This window comes from Triticum urartu, chromosome 5A (genome assembly GCF_056163025.1).
Source record: "Triticum urartu cultivar PI428250 chromosome 5A, HENAU_Tu73, whole genome shotgun sequence".
Taxonomy (NCBI): Eukaryota; Viridiplantae; Streptophyta; class Magnoliopsida; order Poales; family Poaceae; genus Triticum; species Triticum urartu.
The window spans coordinates 545,072,865-545,094,101 of record NC_141877.1 but is presented as its reverse complement, the minus strand read 5'-3'; the positions used below and the strand labels follow the sequence as shown (position 1 = coordinate 545,094,101).

At 39.6% G+C, this 21,237-nt stretch overlaps 1 protein-coding gene across 1 annotated transcript; it reads left to right on the top strand.

The window, feature by feature from the left end:
• The first annotated feature begins 14,806 nt into the window (after nucleotides 1-14,806).
• On the top strand, nucleotides 14,807-16,533 carry LOC147972700 (noroxomaritidine synthase 3-like). The gene has a single exon (XM_087523520.1). The coding sequence runs from the start codon at nucleotides 14,852-14,854 to the stop codon at nucleotides 16,415-16,417; it is 1,566 nt and encodes a 521-aa protein (XP_087379646.1). The 5' UTR covers nucleotides 14,807-14,851; the 3' UTR covers nucleotides 16,418-16,533.
• Nucleotides 16,534-21,237: the final 4,704 nt, after the last annotated feature.

Below are 21,237 nucleotides of genomic sequence, written 5' to 3'. Positions count from 1 at the left end.
ATGTAACCGGAGTCAACCAGGTTCGCACGTGTACGTAGTGAAGGCAAAAGTGGTGCAATCAAGTTCGTAGTATATAAGCTTCCTACAAACTACAAACAATGACATCACTTTGTTGTCATTGGTTAATAATTCATTTGGCTAGCTCATTTGCTTCTTAGCAATATCATAACCACTGGATAAAATTAATTCGTATTACTTCTCAAATAAAAAAGTATACACATGTTTCATCATTCAAAGTAAATAAATATTTGATATTTACATCTCAAATTTCATAAATAGCTAAATTTAAAAATAATATTGAAATTAGCATTTGACTAGGACAAAGATGAGCTGAGATATATGTACTTCACAAAATTCATAAATAGCTAAATTATGAAAAACTATTAAATTATTAAAATAGGAGAAAAGTAATGGCTCACAGTAAGCACATAAAAGAAAACAGCTCGGGTTTAAAGTTTGGAAGACACGTGCAGATAAATCTATAAGCTGACACATACCATCTAAACACGTACATACAAGGGAACTCATAGTCCCAATCCATCACGTATGAAAAAATTACCAAGCATGTTAAACTAAAACATGTCCGACGTCCAGTCAAAGGGGCAAAACATAGCTGATCATACAGACATGAGCAAGAAGACTCAGACGCGGACGCAGGTGGACGTGCTTCAAGTAGATAAGCAAATCACATAAGACAATTTGCTTGCAACTAGGCGCATCACGCATATAAATTTGTTTTCCTTTTTTTTACGAACAGCATGTGGATTTGTTAAACTTGCCATATGTGAATGCATGCATATATACATTATGGTGGCCTTCGATTGGGCTTCAGCTACAGATTCCCAGATTCTAGACCTTTCAAAATCAGAATCCCAAACAGACACGTCAGATTTTTACGTAAGCAACCACCTCATCCGATATCTCAGGACTTGAGGCAAACCATATAACACAGCCAGTTAACTATTTCCATGGGAATTCAGCGGAAACCCCTGTACTTGACAAGCAAGTGAGGGATTTTTTATCTATTGTTTGATTAAATAAATATGTTAAATATATACCGATAAATACATATCATTAGCATTTTTTGTACATCTTTTACATGAAACATAAGTAGAGAAATTTCAGAATAAATTTATTAAAAATATTATAGGTTAAACCTAAGAATACAACTATATTTATTTCAAAATATTGAAATTTGACGTTCTCCTACTCAGTGGAAAAATTATATAGAAAGCTATGTTTCTCAAAATGTATTAGAAGTCTGTATTTATTTATAATTCGTATGAACACCATAAACAACTACTTTTTAATAATCTATAAAATACAAAAAAATAACTAAGAATTGCATAAAAACTGATAAATTGATTTTACTCCATGTGAGTTCTCTAAATAGCAAAATTATTAAATAGTCATGTATAGAAATGAATAGGCACGTGAATGTGGAATAATATATAAAATAAATTTCACAATATACTTTACATTTGATAACATTGAATATATAGTGACGAGATATCTAATAACAGAACATGCATCATGTTGATGTATCAACATGCACATGTTGCTTAAATGTATAAACATGCGTAGCCAGAAGGGAGCAAGAAAAGAGGTTGAGAAAATGGAGCAGAGAATCAAAAGAAAATTGTGGCTGGAAATGAGATGGATGGAGGAACATAATTATGTTTTAGTCCTCTGTAAGAAAATCCTATGGGCTCTAAGGTACAAGAAAGACCGGAAGAAAAATATATAAGAATGAAGAAAATTACAATTTCACGACAATCTACCTTTGTTACACACCAATGTTTCTTACAAGCAACTTGATGTATCTTTATTTAGTAAATTCCATTTGTGCACCTGATTTTGATTGAAACTGATAGTGAAAATATTATGGTTACACAGTTCTCAATAATTTAAAGTACCCACATAACAACACTTTAATAATATAAATATGATGGAAAGTAAGACATAAATTTATGATATTTAGCTAATCTAGCCGCGCAAATGCGCGGGTAACCCAGCTAGTTATATTATTACAGACAGTAAAACTCAGCTAGCCATGGCTTTTCCACAGTGTTTTAAGTTTGTCAGCCGTCCGCTCTCCCGTATGAACACATAAGATTGTCGGGTCGTTACAGTGTTGCGCGTCATGGCCGCCTCAACATATCAGGGCCGCTGCTCTGGGAGCTTGTACATAGCGCTCACTGCAAGCACTACAATCGGGTCGCCCGCAGGCGCACACGTCCATACTTCTCCCTCTCGCTGGTAGCCAAGTACGTACTCCCTCCGTCCGGAAATACTTGTCGCCAAAATGAATAAAAGGGAATGTATCTAGATGTATTTTAGTTCTAGATTCATCCCTTTTTATCCATTTTGATGACAAGTATTTTCGGACGGAGAGAGTATGTTTTGGGAGTTTTCTCCCTTTTTGGATGGGCCGGCCCCATTACCTTCGGCCGCTTACTTCTGTAACGTAGACAAATAGGTATGATTTCGGGGTGTTGTCCTTTTTTTCTACGGCACTAAAAAAACTTAAAAATGTATGCAAATTTGAAAAATGTTTAAAAACTCAGCTAGCTACGACTTCGCATAGTGTTTGAAGTTCATCGGCCGCTGGATCTCCCATGTGAACGCACAGGATTGTTGGCTGGTTACAAAGCTGCGCGTCACTGCCACCTCAACATATCTGGGCCGCTGCTCTGGGAGCTTCTATATAGAACTCGCTAGTAGCGTAGTGCGCATATGTCCAGACATCCCTCTCGCTGGTCGCGCGTGGGGTGAGCCGACCCCATTACCTTCCGTTGGTGACTTCTATTTATTTATTTTTTTCAAGAAAACTTTGAATATATTCATCTTCTATCATGGCAGTACAACAAACACTAGAAATAATAAAAATTACATCCAGATCCGTAGACCACCTAGCGACGACTACAATCACTGAAGCGAGCCAAAGGCGCGCCGCCGTCATCACCCCTCCCTCGCCGGAGTCGGGCACAACTTGTTGTAGTAGACAGTAGGGAAGTCGTCGTGCTAAGGCCCCGTAGGACCAGCGCACCAGAACAGCAACCGTCGCTGATGAAGAATAACGTATATCGAAAGGATCCAACCTGAGGACACACGAACATAGACGAACCACAATCAGATCCGAGCAAATCCATCGAGGATAGATTCGCCGGAGACACACCTCCACACGCCCACCAACGATGCTAGACGCACCACCGGAACGGGGACTAAGCGGGAAGACCTTTATTCCATCTTCAAGGAGCCGTCGCCGTCTCGTCTTCCTGAGTAGGACACAAACCCTAACAAATCTTAAAGAAACGACTAACAACGGAGCCCTCCCGTCGGCCCTTGCCAGGATCCACCGCGCCCCCATGGCCCTAGGGCCACCGGAAACGAGGCGGACCTGCAGCAGAGCCGGCGAGAGGCACGAACCCAAGCTTTTCTTGGAAGAGGAGGCGGCGGCTGGAAAGAGTTCGGACTTTTCAAGAACAGCCCAGAAGTAGCTTCGTATCTATGATTTTGTTTTTTCTCTACCATACTAAAAATTGTAAAAATGTAAAAAATGTACGCAAATTAAAAAATGTTCATCAGTTTGAATATTTTTTCCAGATTTGACAAATGTTCATGTATTCAAAAAATTATCAGGAATTCAAAAAATGTTAGTGATTTTCAAAACTTCAAGAAGTTTAAAAATATTCACAGATTAAAAGTTTATGAATTCAAAAAAGTTGGTAAATTCAGAAAAACTTCATGAATTCAGAAAATGTTCACAAAATTCAATAATATTTGAATTTATAAAAATATAAAAAATGTTCAACGTATTAAAAATTGTGAATTGTTTTTTCATGAAATTCAAGAAAAGTTAGTGAATTCAAAAGAGCTTCATGATTTCAAAATATAAACCCAACATACAAAAGAAGTTCACAAATTCAGAAACTATTCGTGACTTTAGAAAAAATTTGTGAATATGAGAAGTGTTTGTAAATTCAACATATGTTCATGAGTTTGAAAAACATTCGCTTATTTGAATAATATTAATAAATTTAAAAAGTTTGTGAAAAAAATTATGAATTAAAAACATGCAAATTTGAATGACATTGACTAATTTTAAAGAAATTTGTGAAATTCAAAAAATCCTGGATCTCGAAAATTTTTTGCAAAAAAATTAAAAAGGTTTGCGAATTTGAAAAATGAAAAATAAAAGGAATAAAAGTAAAAATGCAAAAGAAATGCTGACGAAACAAAGTAATAGAAGAAACAGTAGGGAAAAAGGAATGACAATTGACAGAAAAAACAACTAGAAAAAAACCCGGCCCGTAAGCTTCCCAAAACCAGTTGGGAAGCTCTCGAAAAATTCACCAATCCCGCTCGAGAAGAACTCTTCATAGCCCATAGTCTTTGATGGGCTGGCCCATGCCAATGATCATGTGGGCGATCACAATGATAGGCAATACGTATCAATTGTGTGCTGCTCCCGTGACCGACCAAGGCGCCCTCTCATCGAACGGGGTGAGAAAATACCCGCTTGCGCTTTTTTCACAGAGGTTTGCACGATCTGGCTGGCCCTACACACTCATAACTTGTTTGATGATTCTCAAAAATTCATACCCTGTTTGATGTAAAGCGAGATTTCTGGAGGCCGGCGGTGCTGGAATCACGGTATCAGGGAAGCTTTACTGTTCCCCTTCCTTCTATTATTTCATTGATGGCGAGTTGTCGGCGTTGGTTGAATCAGTCCCGCCTCTACCTCATTTGTCTATTGGGATGTCAAGACGCCATATCTTTTGGCCACTCCCCTTCCCCTTTTCCATCCACGAGTGATCGTCATACTGGCAGTGGTTCTGCTCTCCCCTTCCATGATGGTATGTATGTGACATCATCTGCTCTTCACTCTCGCGGCTACTCGATGGCCGAGGAACAATGACGTTGCCCAGTGCTGGCTTCTTTGAGATGTGAGTGTAAAAGTAGTTGATTTGATTGATTCATGGTGTTTTGGTTTTATTTTCATTGCACCTACATATCCTGTACAACTGGACCCTGTTTTCACAAGGGCACATCACCAAGGTTAAGTACCACAGTGGCAAGATATTCATCACCTAGCATCATTGTGGCTTCCTCGGGCCCCCATGGACATGCTTGTGCCAAGAAAGGGCAATTCAAGGAGGTTCCCAACAGGCCAACACAACAACACTGGATGCTTGATATTCCCCCACCCCCCCCCCCCTCCGCATGTATGTGATGATTGGTTGGTCTTCTTTCCTGTCAGTGTTTCCTTAGGATGCCGCAGTGGAATTTTGTACTACCCGGATTATTCTGAGATAACGGAGTAATACCCTGTAAGGGCATCTCCAACAATGAGCCGCAAATTTGCTCTTGCATATGTCTGCGTACAAGGGGACCAATCCAAGGACACGGGTGCGGGAGCCGGGGATCCTGTAGCGACCAGACCTCAGACAGTCTGATCTCTATGCTCCGGTGTCATCCCTGGATCAGTAATGCTGACACCACACAGTACTCGGAGGATTTATAGCAGAGTAGCAATCACACACTTATTACATCGAGTGTCTCAAAAGAGAACTTATTACAATAAATATGGCTTAAGGCCATCTAATAACGGTAACAGCGGAAGGCTTGGAAGATAAGTGAGTCCATCAACTCCAACGGCATCACTGAGTATAGAACCACGACCTAAAAACTCCTTAATCGTCGTCTGAAAAGTCTGCAACATTAACGTTGCAGCCCGAAAACGGGTCAGCACATGGAATATGCTGGCAAGGTAACACATAGAGAGTAATGGAAAGAAACAGCTATACTACATGCATATTTGGCCGGTGGAAAGCTCTATGGTTACTGTTTTGCTCGCTCTTCAGAAGTTTGTCTTTCTCTTTATACTTGAATTTGGAGCATGACATAACAGAAGAATCAAAACTTCTATATCTATCCATCGTTAATGAAGAACCTTGTCTAAATTACATTTTGTAAGCTCCACGGAAAGGAAGAGCTACAGTTACTGTCTATTTAACACGTTGGCTCACATTCTCTATGTGTGTCTCATATGTGTGGGCTCTTCTCGTTTTTGTAACACCATTGCCATGTTGCGGAGTTTTATTATATGTGGTGTTGTAGACTAGAGAAGGGGAACTATTGCTACAGAGGCACATGCACGAGTGTGGGATAGTTAGGCCTTTCTAGTGGCATTGCGGTTGCGCTCGATGGTGTCTACGCATGGCTGGGTCCGTGAAGGGAGATGTTCTTTCGGGTGTGCGCACCATACTGCTCCCACTAGAAACCAATGCCTAAAGTTAACATATAAAAATAGAAAAATTGGAGGATCTATGTGACTGCTAGTTCTATAAAAAAAGTTATATACTTGTACAATATTACTAGATTATTTTGATTTTCTGTTCAGGTTTTATGCCCACCCAAATCGATTGGCTTTCATATTGACCCTAGTAGTTAATTATTCCCACTCCCTCATTTCTTAAATATAAGTCTGTTTAGAAATTTCAACATGGACTAAATACAGATGTATATAGACGTATTTTAGAGTGTAGATTCATTCATTTTTCTTTGTATTTAGTTCATTTTATTATAATTTCAAAAAAATCCTTATATTTAGGAACAATGGGCGTACATTGGTATTCATTGGACCGACATCGTGGGTAGAGGGTCACAATGGACATTAGATAATCCTTTTAGTCCTTTTTACTCTACATATTAGATTTATGTGAAGTCAAACATTGCAAAGTTTGACCATATTTATTTTAAAAAGTATCAACATCAAGAATACCAAATATACATACTTTGAAACTATATTTCATAATGAACATAAAGTATTGATTTGGCTTCGTGAATGTTTATACTTTTTTCTGGAAGTTCGGTCAAAGAAAAGATACATTGACTTCAGACAAAACTTATATGTAGACCAAAAAGGACCAAAGGGAGTACTTGTCATTTCTTTCTTTGCTTGCTACCAGCCTATGATCATGATGGATATAAATATATATCACTATAGTGATAATAGTATCGATAACGACGTAAATAAATATGGACCGCACTGGATGGGTCCTAATAACTTCAACAAAACCAGCTTCCATCACTACTAATGTAGCTGGTCCCGATAGCTTGTGGGAAGCAAACCATTTACGTTTATATCCAGCGTGATCAAAGATGTAACATTACACAATCCTTGTGTTTAAACTTACTTAAGGGTCCTGCATGGTTCTTCCCAGGCCTGGAATCTCAGTATTGTATTTATATACATGGATTGCTATTTATATGATAAAATAATAAGGACCTATGTTTAAATTTATATCTATTATTTGCATACATTTTCTGTTGAGTCGGGGACAAGGATGAGGATCGAAGGATAGCTTGCCTCGGAAGCATTTTCTGTCTCTCTTGGACGGAGGAGTGGGCATAGTTGGCCTGGTTGTGGATGTGCTTTGTATTTTGTCTTGTTGATGCACTCATGGTTTCTACTTAGAATCAATCGAGAGGCCATACCTAGATTATTAGCATTTTTGTTTGATTGAGCTGTATGTAATCAGACAGGTTTAGGTCGCTATTCAAGTTGAGTGAATGAATGCGCACCAGCTCCATGAACATTCGTCCTCATTGAGCCCACCTATCAACTCCACTAGTACCACATTTTAGACATTAGCAATGAGAGAGAGACACACACAGAGAGAGAGAGACGAAGCCATCTAATGTATGGCAAGAACAAATGTTATACAGTTGGCTTTGATATATGGGACCCCTTTGATAGTTTGTTTATCACTTTTGGATACTAATTATTTTCTAAGGAAATGTCATTTATCGCATGTGGAATCAACATCTGTTTTGAAGGAGTGTCACGAAGGATATACATTTCTTTCTTCTGTTTCTATCGACCTACGACCACCATGGTCTTAAATATACACCACGATCAAAGTTTTAAATAGCGGCATAAGTGTTAGCAGATAAATGGGTGCTATAGTGCCGAGATAGCGTGCTATATATTTAAAATTATGACCAATATACATAATAATATGGATCACCATGAAATAAATATGAATCGCAATAAATAATAAGTAATAATAACATCGACAGCAAAATATCTTTCTTTGCTGCTTCTATGACCGGGTAACAAGCGAGAAATGAGCACTCTATATTTTAAGCATCATGGTCATAGATCCTTGTGTGAATACAACCGTAAGTTATCTCCAAATACACATATTTGTAATAATGGCATTACTGTCCATTACAAACTTGACACTCAATTAACCAAGAATTCGGTTATTTTGCTTTGGAGTCCAATGTTCTTTTTCACGTTTTCTATGCTCACCCGGTGGGCCATTTAGGTACGGGCGGGAATAAAACCTAACACTGATACTGTACTATATGAATTATCTGTTGTTGCAGTCAATAGCTATTTTTTGTCTTCATTTCTGATTAACTGGATCTAACACTGATGATGTCGGTTGCTTGCGCGTGTGGCCATCCGGTGGCATGTGACGTCGTGGTTGTGTCACATGTCGGTGGCCAGGTTGGCCGGTGATGCCCATGTCATGTGGGTTGGGTTGTAACGGTATTAGCCCGGTTTTCTATCAATTAACCAGGCAATTCTCTTCTCCTTAATCAATGAAAATGGCAAATCTTTTGCCTTGTTTCAAAAAGTTAAGTAAGGACTCAAAGTAACATGCCCACATGTAGATATTATTTCCTAATTAAATAGATATTCCTTGCATGTTGAATAAACATTCGAGCGGGAGGAGGGTCATAATCAATAGGACCAGCCTATGATCATGATGGATATAAATATATATCACTATAGTGATAATAGTATCGATAACGACGTAAATAAATATGGACCGCACTGGATGGGTCCTAATAACTTCAACAAAACCAGCTTCCATCACTACTAATGTAGGCGGTCCCGATAGCTTCTGGGAAGCAAACAATTTACGTTTATATCCAGCGTGATCAAAGATCCTTGCCTAAATTCAACTTTTAACTTCCATGAAAAAGATACCATAGTTTGACTAGTAGCTCTAAAGGTTCATTAACTGGCAAATTTCTAATTTTCATAGTTTCAGAAAGAATAGATACGGCTAAGTATATATCTCAAGATGGACATCCACCACCAAATAAGTGAAAAAGATTATTGTATTTCCTAATCGGATAGTGATTGGCTACTGACCAAGTGCTAATTAAGTATGATTTAGAGACTTTTCTCAAGCATATAACTACCTTTGTTAGAGCTACAAATATAATATTCTAGTTGCTAGCTAATTATTGGTTAGTCAACACGCACTTCATAATGCGAAAGAACGTTCACATCAATGGACTTAGATCGAGGGAACTTCTCTATAAATGAAGCCATCGCCATCTTCGATCACAGGATGCATAAATCAAATTAGTACGACAGTAGCATATCCCCCACTACCCTCGTGATAATATTGTCAATTAGTTGCTCGCAAGAGTTGCTCATCTCCACTCTCCTGCTACGTGTCCCTATGTACATCTACTTTGGTATAGTAGTAGATCAAAGAACAAAACAACGCTTCCCACAGACTGACCAATATTGCACATGCTACCTTCCTTCCTGGCCAACGCCCACAACTTGCGTGACTATCTCATCATACTCCTTGCCGATTCAGGCCACAACTCCAGGGTACATGGCTAGGTCAGTAGCGGGATGCGGTTACTCATCACCTGTGACCCCACGAATGTCCAACACATCTTCACCACAAACTATACCAACTTCCCCAAGGGAGCAGAGTATGCCGCTATCTTTGATATCATGGCTGGCAGCCTCTTCACCATTGATTGTGCACTGTCTCTACATCCACGCGCAAAAATCAAGAGCTTGCCTATCAGCCCGTGGTTGGTTTCTATAATGGCAACTTGTTAGTATGACAAGTTGGAGAACACCCTTCTCCCATTCTTTGCCGACCTGGCAAGCAGCAGCGACGGGCCTCGGTTCGCTCTGCTTTGGCCCAAGCCTACCGGTGATGGGCCTCGTTTTGCTCGCTCTTCAGAAGTTTGTCTTTCTCTTTATACTTGAATTTGGAGCATGACATAACAGAAGAATCAAAACTTCTATATCTATCCATCGTTAACGAAGAACCTTGTCTAAATTACATTTTGTATACTCCATGGAAAGGAAGAGCCACAGTTACTATCTATTTAACGTGTTGGGTCACATTCTCTATGTGTGTCTCATATGTGTGGACTCTTCTCATTTTTGTAACACCATTGCCGTGTTGCAAAGTTTTATTATATGTGGTGTTGTAGACTAGAGAATGGGGGAAACTAATGCTACAGAGGCGCATGCACGAGTGTTGGATAGTTTGGCCTTTCTGGTGGCATTGCGGTTGCGCTCGATGGTGTCTACGCATGGCTGGGTCGGTGACGGGAGATGTTTTTTCGGTGTCCGCACCACACTGCTCCCACTAGAAACCAATGCCTAAAGTTTACATATAAAAATAAAAAAATTGGCGGATCTATGTGACTGCTAGTTCCATAAAAAAGTTATATATTTGTAGTATATTACTAGATTATTTTGATTTGTTGTTCAGGTTTTATGCCCACCCAAATCGATTGGCTTTCATATGGACCCTAGTAGTTAATTATTCCTATTCCCTCCGTTCTTAAATATTATTCTTTTTAGAGATTTCCATATGGACTAAATACACATGTATATAGACGTATTTTAGAATGTAGATTCATTCATTTTGTTTTGTATTTAGTTCACTAATCGTTAACCCGTGCATCTACACGGGCTTGCAACTTTAATGTTAGATACAACAAAGTTGTTCCAAATTAGCAAAGCCTGACAATAATATGAATATCTGGATATGGGTTATTGTTGCCACTGATGCATGTTTGTCTTTGTTGGATTCCCAATAAATTTTATGATGTTAAAAATGGTTTTTTTTCTATCACAGGTACTGTTTTTTTAAGGACGCTATCTTTTCTGTTTGAGGAACGGATGGGTTTTTCTTACAACCTTGGAATTGTCACAAGCCAATGTTTGGATGGGGACATTTATGTTTGGCAAGATTTCTTTTTATCAGATATAAATTTTCAATTCAGTGGTCTACTTAGTTTTGATGACTTGAACGATCCGGCCATATACAGGAGCCGTGGTTGCCTAAAAAATGTACGGGAGCCAATGTACATGCTTTCTCTTTTTTGGGAGAGATGCTTTTTTTTCTAATTGGCAAGAAGGCTTTCACTACTAGCTGTTTGTAACGGAAGGGGCCTTTTTTGAGACGGAGACTATCTCCTTTCTCTTTTTCTTTTTTTTTTTTGAAACTAGACTATCTCCTTTCTAAAGGAACGGGCGGATACCTTTTGTATTTCGTTTCAAAAATTGGACGTGTCAGATTTTCTCTTTTTTTTGGAATAGACCACGGAAGCCAAGGTTACCTAAAAAATGCACATGAGCTGAGGAGATGTTTTCTCTTTTTTTAAGGAGCGATGCAACTCCTTTTTTAATTGCAGAAGAGTTTCACGAATCCTGCATGTCAAAAAAGATGTCTCATGGATCTTATAGAGTTTTTTTACATCTAAGATCATATATACTCCCTCCGTATCTTTATCTAAGATGTATTATTTTGAACATGGTGACCAAGGCGCACAATTATAGAGGTCTTATGACAAAAGTACCCTTGGCAAATTTGTTGGTTAGTGGCAAGTAAATCCTTGAGTCCAAGAAAGTAAGAGATACATGCAATCCAGAGAGAGATAGTTTTCTTCTTTTGATACAAGGACATACAAAGGAAATCAGGATAGAGATACTTTCCTCTTTCTAGAGGGATAAAAAGGGAATTACGAGGAATTAGAGCAAATGCACCTTACATTGTGAAATTTAATGAAAAAACTAATACACCTAATATAAAGGAATTGAGGGAGTATAGAGTAATTATGGAAGGACTTTATCATTTGCTTTAAAGGAATATATGGATTTTTTTTCGAAACATTGGCCGTGTCATATGTCTTTTTGGACGGCCGGAACCATCTGTGTTATGCAAGTTTTCTTCTTATCTTGGACTTAATTTTACAATCCAACGGTTTAATTGATTATGATGGTGTGTCTTAATTAAAACGCTTGAAAGGTGCCTCTAATTAGTAAATATATAAGATTCTATTAGAATCTCTAAAATGGCTTACATTTAGAAACAATGGGTGTACCTTGGTATTCAACGCAGGTTGGATCGACATTCGTGGGTAGAGGGTCACGATGGATATAAGATACTCTCTCCAGTTTTTTTACTTTACGTATTAGATTTATGTCAAGTCAAACGTTGCAAAAAGTTTAACCAAATTTATATTAAAAAGTATCAACATCAACAATACCAAATATATGTGTACTATGAAACTACTTTTCATAATCTATATCTATATCTATTAACAAAAGGATTAACACTTCATGAATTTCAAGATGATATGTCGGCTCAGTCTTTCGGATGTGCTCATAGGGGTAGGATGTGCATGTGTGCGTTCATAGGGGTGAGTGTATGCGCGTGTATATGAGCGCTTGCGTCTGTGCTGTGTTCAAAAATAAATAAAAAGACTAAAGCTTCTTCCTCCCTAATTTTCGTTCGTTATTAGTTTCACCCGTCAATGCTCGTTTCGTCCGTCGTCGGTGAGTATAATTCGTCCGAGCCGGGTGAACTGAGCCCGCCCGTGCGCTCTGGCCCACCTATCATGTTTGAAGCAAAAAATACATGCCGATGAGAGGATTCAATCCCCAAACCTAACGTCCAACAGATAATGGCACAGCCAACCGAACTAGTTGTGTTATTTGAAGAAACAAAGGTAGCTTCAGTTGTTAAATAGTCCCACCTTGCTCCCTCAAATCCAATCTACCCAATATGCATACATCTTTAATCTCCTTGGTATATCAAGAAGCCATCTAGCGAACATAGTGAAGTGTGGGTCTCATGTTTCCTCAAGATCAAGATGGAAAGAAGGGATTTCCGTGATTGACAAAAAAATAGGAAGGTGGGAACCTGTCCGGTAATAAGAAGGAAAGGAGGGCTTTCGGGGATTGAAAGCGAAAAAAATAGGAAAGTAGGAAGTTGTCGCGTAATAAGAAGGAAAAGAGGGATTCGGGGAAAAACTGGGAAACCAGCCATCCCGTAATAAGAAGAAAGTGTCCTAACAAGGAAGAAGGAGAGAACAAAGAAGGAAAGGAGGGATTCCGGAAATTGAAAATAAAGAAAAAAGGAGGGATTTCTGGGATTGATGGAGAAAAATAGCAAAGTGAGAAGTCGTCCAGTAATAAAAAGGAAAGTGTCCTAATAGCCTCGTGACTTTTTGTCATTTGTTTTGTCCCATAATGAGTTGTTGATCTCTAAAAAGATTGTGGGAACAAAAGTATACCAGTTAGAAATCATTCAAAAGTGGCCCCCCTCAAAAACACTTCATCCTCTGCCACTAGCTATAGTCCCACGAACGCGTAGTTTTACCCCTCCCATAAATGGAGAGAAAATTATGTTAGAATTTTTTAACACCTGCAAGAAAAACTATGTCTAAATAATAATTATTTTTTTACTTATTGTTCATGTACAATATATTTAAAAAATATATGATGAAAAAGATAGTACATGTTAAAAATATTTGCTTGATTGTTGGACACGAATAGTGCTATATACACAGTCCCTAAACCTAGCCAACATTGGTTCATGAAAATCAGTGTTACCTCCATAGTGAAGCACAAACATTGTACTAGAGTAAACTTTACTATTTACAGTATAATGCGATATGTTTTGGGCATCACTAAGCAACTCCAACAAAGGCATGAAGGGATACAGACAACCAGGTAGATATTTATGTGATTTAAATTCCACACACCTTTAGTACACTTCTGAAATATGTTCATATTTTTTCCGCAATACATATTTTCATGGCAGCATGGAGGATTTCAAAGAGTTTGTTCATGTCATCATGCCTAGCGGTGGATCGTGGAATGAGGAATGGGGGTGGGGGGTCTTGAGCAATTGGGTTAGAAAAGTGTGGTTTTTTTCACCCGTTGCAACGCATGGGCATTTGTGCTAGTGAACCTAAAGTATTGATTTGGCTTCATGAATGTTGATACTTTTTTCTAGAAGTTCGGTCAAAGTAAAGATATTTTGACTTCGGACAAAACTTATATGCAGATAAAAAAGGACCGGTGAGAGTGCTTGTCATTTCATTATTTCCTTCCTAGTAGCCTATGATCATGATGGATATAAATATATATCACTATAGTGATGATAATAATATCGACAACGGCGTAAATTAATATAGACCAAAGTGGATGGGCCATAATAACTTCAACAAAACCAATTTCCATCACTGCTAATGTGACCGGTACCGGTATTTCGTGGGAAGAAAACCCTCTACGTTTACATCCATCGTGATCAAAGATCCTAGCCAAAATTCAACTTCCAAGTTCCATGAAAAAGATACCATAGTTTGACTAGTAGCTTTAAAGATTCATTAGCTATTATGTTTTTAATTTTTTAGTTTTAGAAAGAATAGGTACAGCTAACTATCTCAAGATAGACATCCACCACCGAATAAGCAAAAAGACTAGTATATTTCCTAATTGGTGAGTGATTGGTTACTGACCAACTGCTAATTAAGTGCGATTTGGAGACTTTTCTCGAGCATATAACTACCTCTGTTGGAGCTACAAATATATTCTTGTAGTGGCAAGCTAATTATTGGCTAGTCAACATGCACTTCACAATGAGAAACAACGTGCACCACAATGGACTTAGATCGAGGGAACTTGTCTATAAATGAAGCCATCGCCATGTTCGATTGCAGGATGGATAAATCAAAGTAGTACGACAATAGCATATCCCCTGCTACCCTCATGATAATAATGTCGACTAGTTTCTCGCAAGAGCTTCTCATCTCCACTCTCGTGCTACTTGTCCCTATGTACTTCTACTTTAGGTATAGTAGTAGATCAAAGAACCCAACAATGCTTCCCACAAACTGGCCAATATTGCACATGTTACCTTCCTTCCTGGCCAACTCCCACAACTTGCATGACTACCTCTCCATAGTGCTTGCCGAATCAGGCCACAACTTCAAGGCGCATGGCCCGGTTGGGAGCGGGATGCGGTTGCTCATCACCTGCGACCCCGCGAATGTACGACACATCTTCACCACAAACTACACCAACTTCCCCAAGGGAGCAGAGTTTGCCGCCATCTTTGACATCATGGCTGGTAGCCTCTTCACCATTGATGGTGCACCCTCTCTTCGGCCGCGCGCAAAAATCCAGAGCGTGCTTAGCAGCCCGCGGTTGGTTGCTAGTATGGCAACTTGCTGTCGTCACAAGGTGGAGAATGGCCTTCTACCATTATTTTCGCACCTGGCAAGCACGGGCACTCCGTTCGACATGCAAGAAATGTTTTCCAGGTTTATGTTTGACCTGGCTGCCACACCTCTCTTTGGCGTGGACCCTGGCCTCCTGTCCTTCTCCTTAGACATGTCGATGCCACCCATGGATGCCGCGGTCGCGATGGACACGGTCATGGAGGTGGGATTTATCCGACACTTAATTCCAGCCTCTTGCTGGAAGGCAATGAGGCGCATAAACATCGGCTCCGAGAGGAAGCTTCGCACGGCGCACATGGTGCTAAGAAGATTTGCTGCAGAGATGATCGAGGAGAGGAGTAAGATAACTCTCAATGGGGGAAGATGTGCATTGAGTAATGATGATGAACACGAGGATATTCTATCTTCCTACATAAATGACCCAGAATACACAGACAATGACTTGCTCCATGCGGTGCTCCTCAGCTTCATGCTTGCTGGGCGGGACACGATTGGTACCACTCTACCCTGGGTCTTCTACAACCTCGCCCAGAACCCTGGCATTGTATCAATTATCCGCAGTCAACTCTCACCCATTGCATCGCGCAAAGTACCCGCGAGTACGGGTGCCATGATGATCTTTGAACCAGAGGATACAAAACCTCTGGTCTATCTCAGAGCTGCGTTGTACGAGACTCTTAGGTTGTACCCATCGGCACCTATTGAGCGCAAGACAGTGGCTGCTGGTGATATCATGCCGAGTGGCCATGAGGTGAAGGTCGGGGACACCATCCTTATATCTCTGCACTCCATGGGGAGAATGGAAGACCTATGGGGTAAAGACTGCCTTAACTATAACCCGAATAGGTGGTTGTCAAAGGATGGCAACACCCTGAGGTACGTACCATCTCACAAGTTCTTGGCCTTCAACTCAGGCTCGAGGATCTGCCCTGGCAAGGAGATTGCGGTTATGCAGATGAAGACCGTCGTTGCGACTGTGTTGTGGAACTTTGATGTCGAGGTGGTGGAAGGGCAGATCATCCAGCCCAAGCCATCTTGTATACTACAGATGAAAAATGGATTTATAGTTAAACTGAGGAAGCGAGAATTGTAACATTACACAATCCTTGTGTTTAAACTTACTTAAGGGTCCTGCATGGTTCTTCCCAGGCCTGGAATCTCAGTATTGTATTTATATACATGGATTGCTATTTATATGATAAAATAATAAGGACCTATGTTTAAATTTATATCTATTATTTGCATACATTTTCTGTTGAGTCGGGGACAAGGATGAGGATCGAAGGATAGCTTGCCTCGGAAGCATTTTCTGTCTCTCTTGGACGGAGGAGTGGGCATAGTTGGCCTGGTTGTGGATGTGCTTTGTATTTTGTCTTGTTGATGCACTCATGGTTTCTACTTAGAATCAATCGAGAGGCCATACCTAGATTATTAGCATTTTTGTTTGATTGAGCTGTATGTAATCAGACAGGTTTAGGTCGCTATTCAAGTTGAGTGAATGAATGCGCACCAGCTCCATGAACATTCGTCCTCATTGAGCCCACCTATCTACTCCACTGATACCATGTTTTAGACATTAGCAATGAGAGAGACACACACACACACACACAGAGAGAGAGAGAGACGAAGCCATCTAATGTATGGCAAGAACATATGTTATACAGTTGGCTTTGATATATGGGACCCCTTTGATAGTTTGTTTATCACTTTTGGATACTAATTATTTTCTAAGGAAATGTCATTTATCGCATGTGGAATCAACATCTGTTTTGAAGGAGAGTCACGAAGGATATACATTTCTTTCTTCTATTGCTATCGACCTACGACCACCATGGTCTTAAATATACACCACGATCAAAGTTTTAAATAGTGCCGAGATAGCGTGCTATATATTTAAAATTATGACCAATATACATAATAATATGGATCACCATGAAATAAATATGAATCGCAATAAATAATAAGTAATAATAACATCGACAGCAAAATATCTTTCTTTGCTGCTTCTATGACCGGGTAACAAGCGAGAAATGAGCACTCTATATTTTAAGCATCATGGTCATAGATCCTTGTGTGAATACAACCGTAAGTTATCTCCAAATACACATATTTGTAATAATGGCATTACTGTCCATTACAAACTTGACACTCAATTAACCAAGAATTTATTTTGCTTTGGAGTCCAATGTTCTTTTTCACGTTTTCTATGCTCACCCGATGGGCCATTTAGGTACGGGCGGGAATAAAACCTAACACTGATACTGTACTATATGAATTATCTGTTGTTGCAGTCAATAGCTATTTTTTGTCTTCATTTTTTATTAACTGGATCTAACACTGATGATGTCGGTTGCTTGCACGTGTGGCCATCCGGTGGCATGTGACGTCGTGGTTGTGTCACATTTCGGTGGCCAGGTTGGCCGGTGATGCCCATGTCATGTGGGTTGGGTTGTAACGGTATTAGCCCGGTTTTCTATCAATTAACCAGGCAATTCTCTTCTCCTTAATCAATGAAAATGGCAAATCTTTTGCCTTGTTTCAAAAAGTTAAGTAAGGACTCAAAGTAACATGCCCACATGTAGATATTATTTCCTAATTAAATAGATATTCCTTGCATGTTGAATAAACATTTGAGCGGGAGGAGGGTCATAATCAATAGGACCAGCCTATGATCATGATGGATATAAATATATATCACTATAGTGATAATAGTATCGATAACGACGTAAATAAATATGGACCGCACTGGATGGGTCCTAATAACTTCAAAAAAACCAGCTTCCATCACTACTAATGTAGGCGGTCCCGATAGCTTCTGGGAAGCAAACAATTTACGTTTATATCCAGCGTGATCAAAGATCCTTGCCTAAATTCAACTTTTAACTTCCATGAAAAAGATACCATAGTTTGACTAGTAGCTTTAAAGGTTCATTAACTGGCACATTTCTAATTTTCATAGTTTCAGAAAGAATAGATACGGCTAAGTATATATCTCAAGATGGACATCCACCACCAAATAAGTGAAAAAGATTATTGTATTTCCTAATCGGATAGTGATTGGCTACTGACCAAGTGCTAATTAAGTATGATTTAGAGACTTTTCTCAAGCATATAACTACCTTTGTTAGAGCTACAAATATAATATTCTAGTTGCTAGCTAATTATTGGTTAGTCAACACGCACTTCATAATGCGAAAGAACGTGCACATCAATGGACTTAGATCGAGGGAACTTCTCTATAAATGAAGCCATCGCCATCTTCGATCGCAGGATGCATAAATCAAATTAGTACGACAGTAGCATATCCCCCACTACCCTCGTGATAATATTGTCAATTAGTTTCTCGCAAGAGCTGCTCATCTCCACTCTCCTGCTACATGTCCCTATGTACATCTACTTTGGTATAGTAGTAGATCAAAGAACCAAACAACGCTTCCCACGGACTGACCAATATTGCACATGCTACCTTCCTTCTTGGCCAACGCCCACAACTTGCGTGACTATCTCATCATACTCCTTGCCGATCCAGGCCACAACTCCAGCGTACATGGCTAGGTCAGTAGCAGGATGCGGTTACTCATCACCTGTGACCCCACGAATGTCCAAACACATCTTCACCACAAACTATACCAACTTCCCCAAGGGAGCAGAGTATGCCGCTATCTTTGATATCATGGCTGGCAGCCTCTTCACCATTGATTGTATCAAGAGCGTGCTTATCAGCCCGTGGTTGGTTTCTATAATGGCAACTTGTTACTATGACAAGTTGGAGAACAGCCTTCTCCCATTCTTTGCCGACCTGGCAAGCAGCAGCGAGGGGCCTCGCTTCGCTCTGCTTTGGCCCAAGCCTACCGGTGATGGGCCTCGTTTTGCTCGCTCTTCGGAAGTTTGTCTTTCTCTTTATACTTGAATTTGGAGCATGACATAACAGAAGAATCAAAACTTCTATATCTATCCATCGTTAACGAAGAACCTTGTCTAAATTACATTTTGTATACTCCATGGAAAGGAAGAGCCGCAGTTACTATCTATTTAACGTGTTGGGTCACATTCTCTATGTGTGTCTCATATGTGTGGACTCTTCTCGTTTTTGTAACACCATTGCCGTGTTGCAGAGTTTTATTATATGTGATGTTGTAGACTAGAGAATAGGGGAACTAATGCTACAGAGGCGCATGCACGAGTGTTGGATAGTTTGGCCTTTCTGGTGGCATTGCGGTTGCGCTCGATGGTGTCTACGCATGGCTGGGTCGGTGACGGGAGATGTTTTTTCGGTGTCCGCACCACACTGCTCCCACTAGAAACCAATGCCTAAAGTTTACATATAAAAATAAAAAAATTGGCGGATCTATGTGACTGCTAGTTCCATAAAAAAGTTATATATTTGTAGTATATTACTAGATTATTTTGATTTGTTGTTCAGGTTTTATGCCCACCCAAATCGATTGGCTTTCATATGGACCCTTAGTTAATTATTCCTATTCCCTCCGTTCTTAAATATTATTCTTTTTAGAGATTTTCATATGGACTAAATACACATGTATATAGACGTATTTTAGAATGTAGATTCATTCATTTTGTTTTGTATTTAGTTCACTAGTCGTTAACCCGTGCATTTGCACGGGCTAGCAACTTTAATGTTAGATACAACAAAGTTGTTACAAATTAGCAATGCCAGACAATAATATGAATATCTGGATATGGGTTATTGTTGCCACTGATGCATGTTTGTCTTTGTTGGATTCCCAATAAATTTTATGATGTTAAAAAATGGTTTTTTTCTATTACAGGTACTGTTTTTTTAAGGACGCTATCTTTTCTGTTTGAGGAACGGATGGGTTATTTTACAACGTTGGAATTGTCACAAGCCAATGTTTGGATGGGGACATTTATGTTTGGCAAGATTTCTTTTTATCAGATATAAATTTTCAATTCAGTGGTCTACTTAGTTTTGATGACTTGAACGATCCGGCCATATACAGGAGCCGTGGTTGCCTAAAAAATGTACGGGAGCCAATGTATATGCTTTCTCTTTTTTGGGAGAGATGCTTTTTTTTCTAATTGGCAAGAAGGCTTTCACTATGAGCTGTTTTTTTATGTAATGCCATCATGGCGGATTATATTAAATGTGGAAATAACGATACATCATCCGCTAGTACATGTATTAAAAAATCCGGTGGATCCACATTCCAGACAATGTTTTGTGGATCTACCAGTTGTCTAGCTAACAAATCAGCAGCTTTATTAGCCTCCCTAGGACAATGATTTATTATGACATGATCAAAATTGCGAGCTAGAAAGGAGCACTCCTCGTAAATCGTCGCTGCTGGTCCTATGGAGTTGCTGCCATGCTCCATTATATCGACAACCTCCATGCAGTCTGATTCGACCATGATCCTGTTACATCCCACTTGTCCCGCAAGAATTAGTCCGTTCAGAAGGGCTCGAGCTTCAGCTGTGGCAGCGTCATCCACGAATGGTATACCACAACATCCCGCTGCTACAAACCTTCCACGATCGTCTCTGATTATGGCACCCGTCCCACCTGAACCAACTTCATCATTAAAAGATGCATCAATGTTTAGCTTGACATATTCTTCCTTAGGTTTGCGCCATCCATGTCTTATGATTCCTGTCTGAGTTTTCTTGTGAGCCCTCGAATAATTGGTCACCAAAACGGATATGGCTTGAGCTGTGTCGTGTGGCTTCTGGATCTGCTCACCATAGGTAACTTGTCGACGTTCCCACCATATATACCACACAGTAGTAGCAATTAAGTCGTTACACAGCATTTCAGGTAGCAAAGGAGCCATCACTAATGTATTGAGGAGCAAGCCTCCCAGAATTGACTGGCCCTCCTCGTCGAGCATACATGCATCTTAAATTACATCTTCCATGCCTAGATTCATCCAA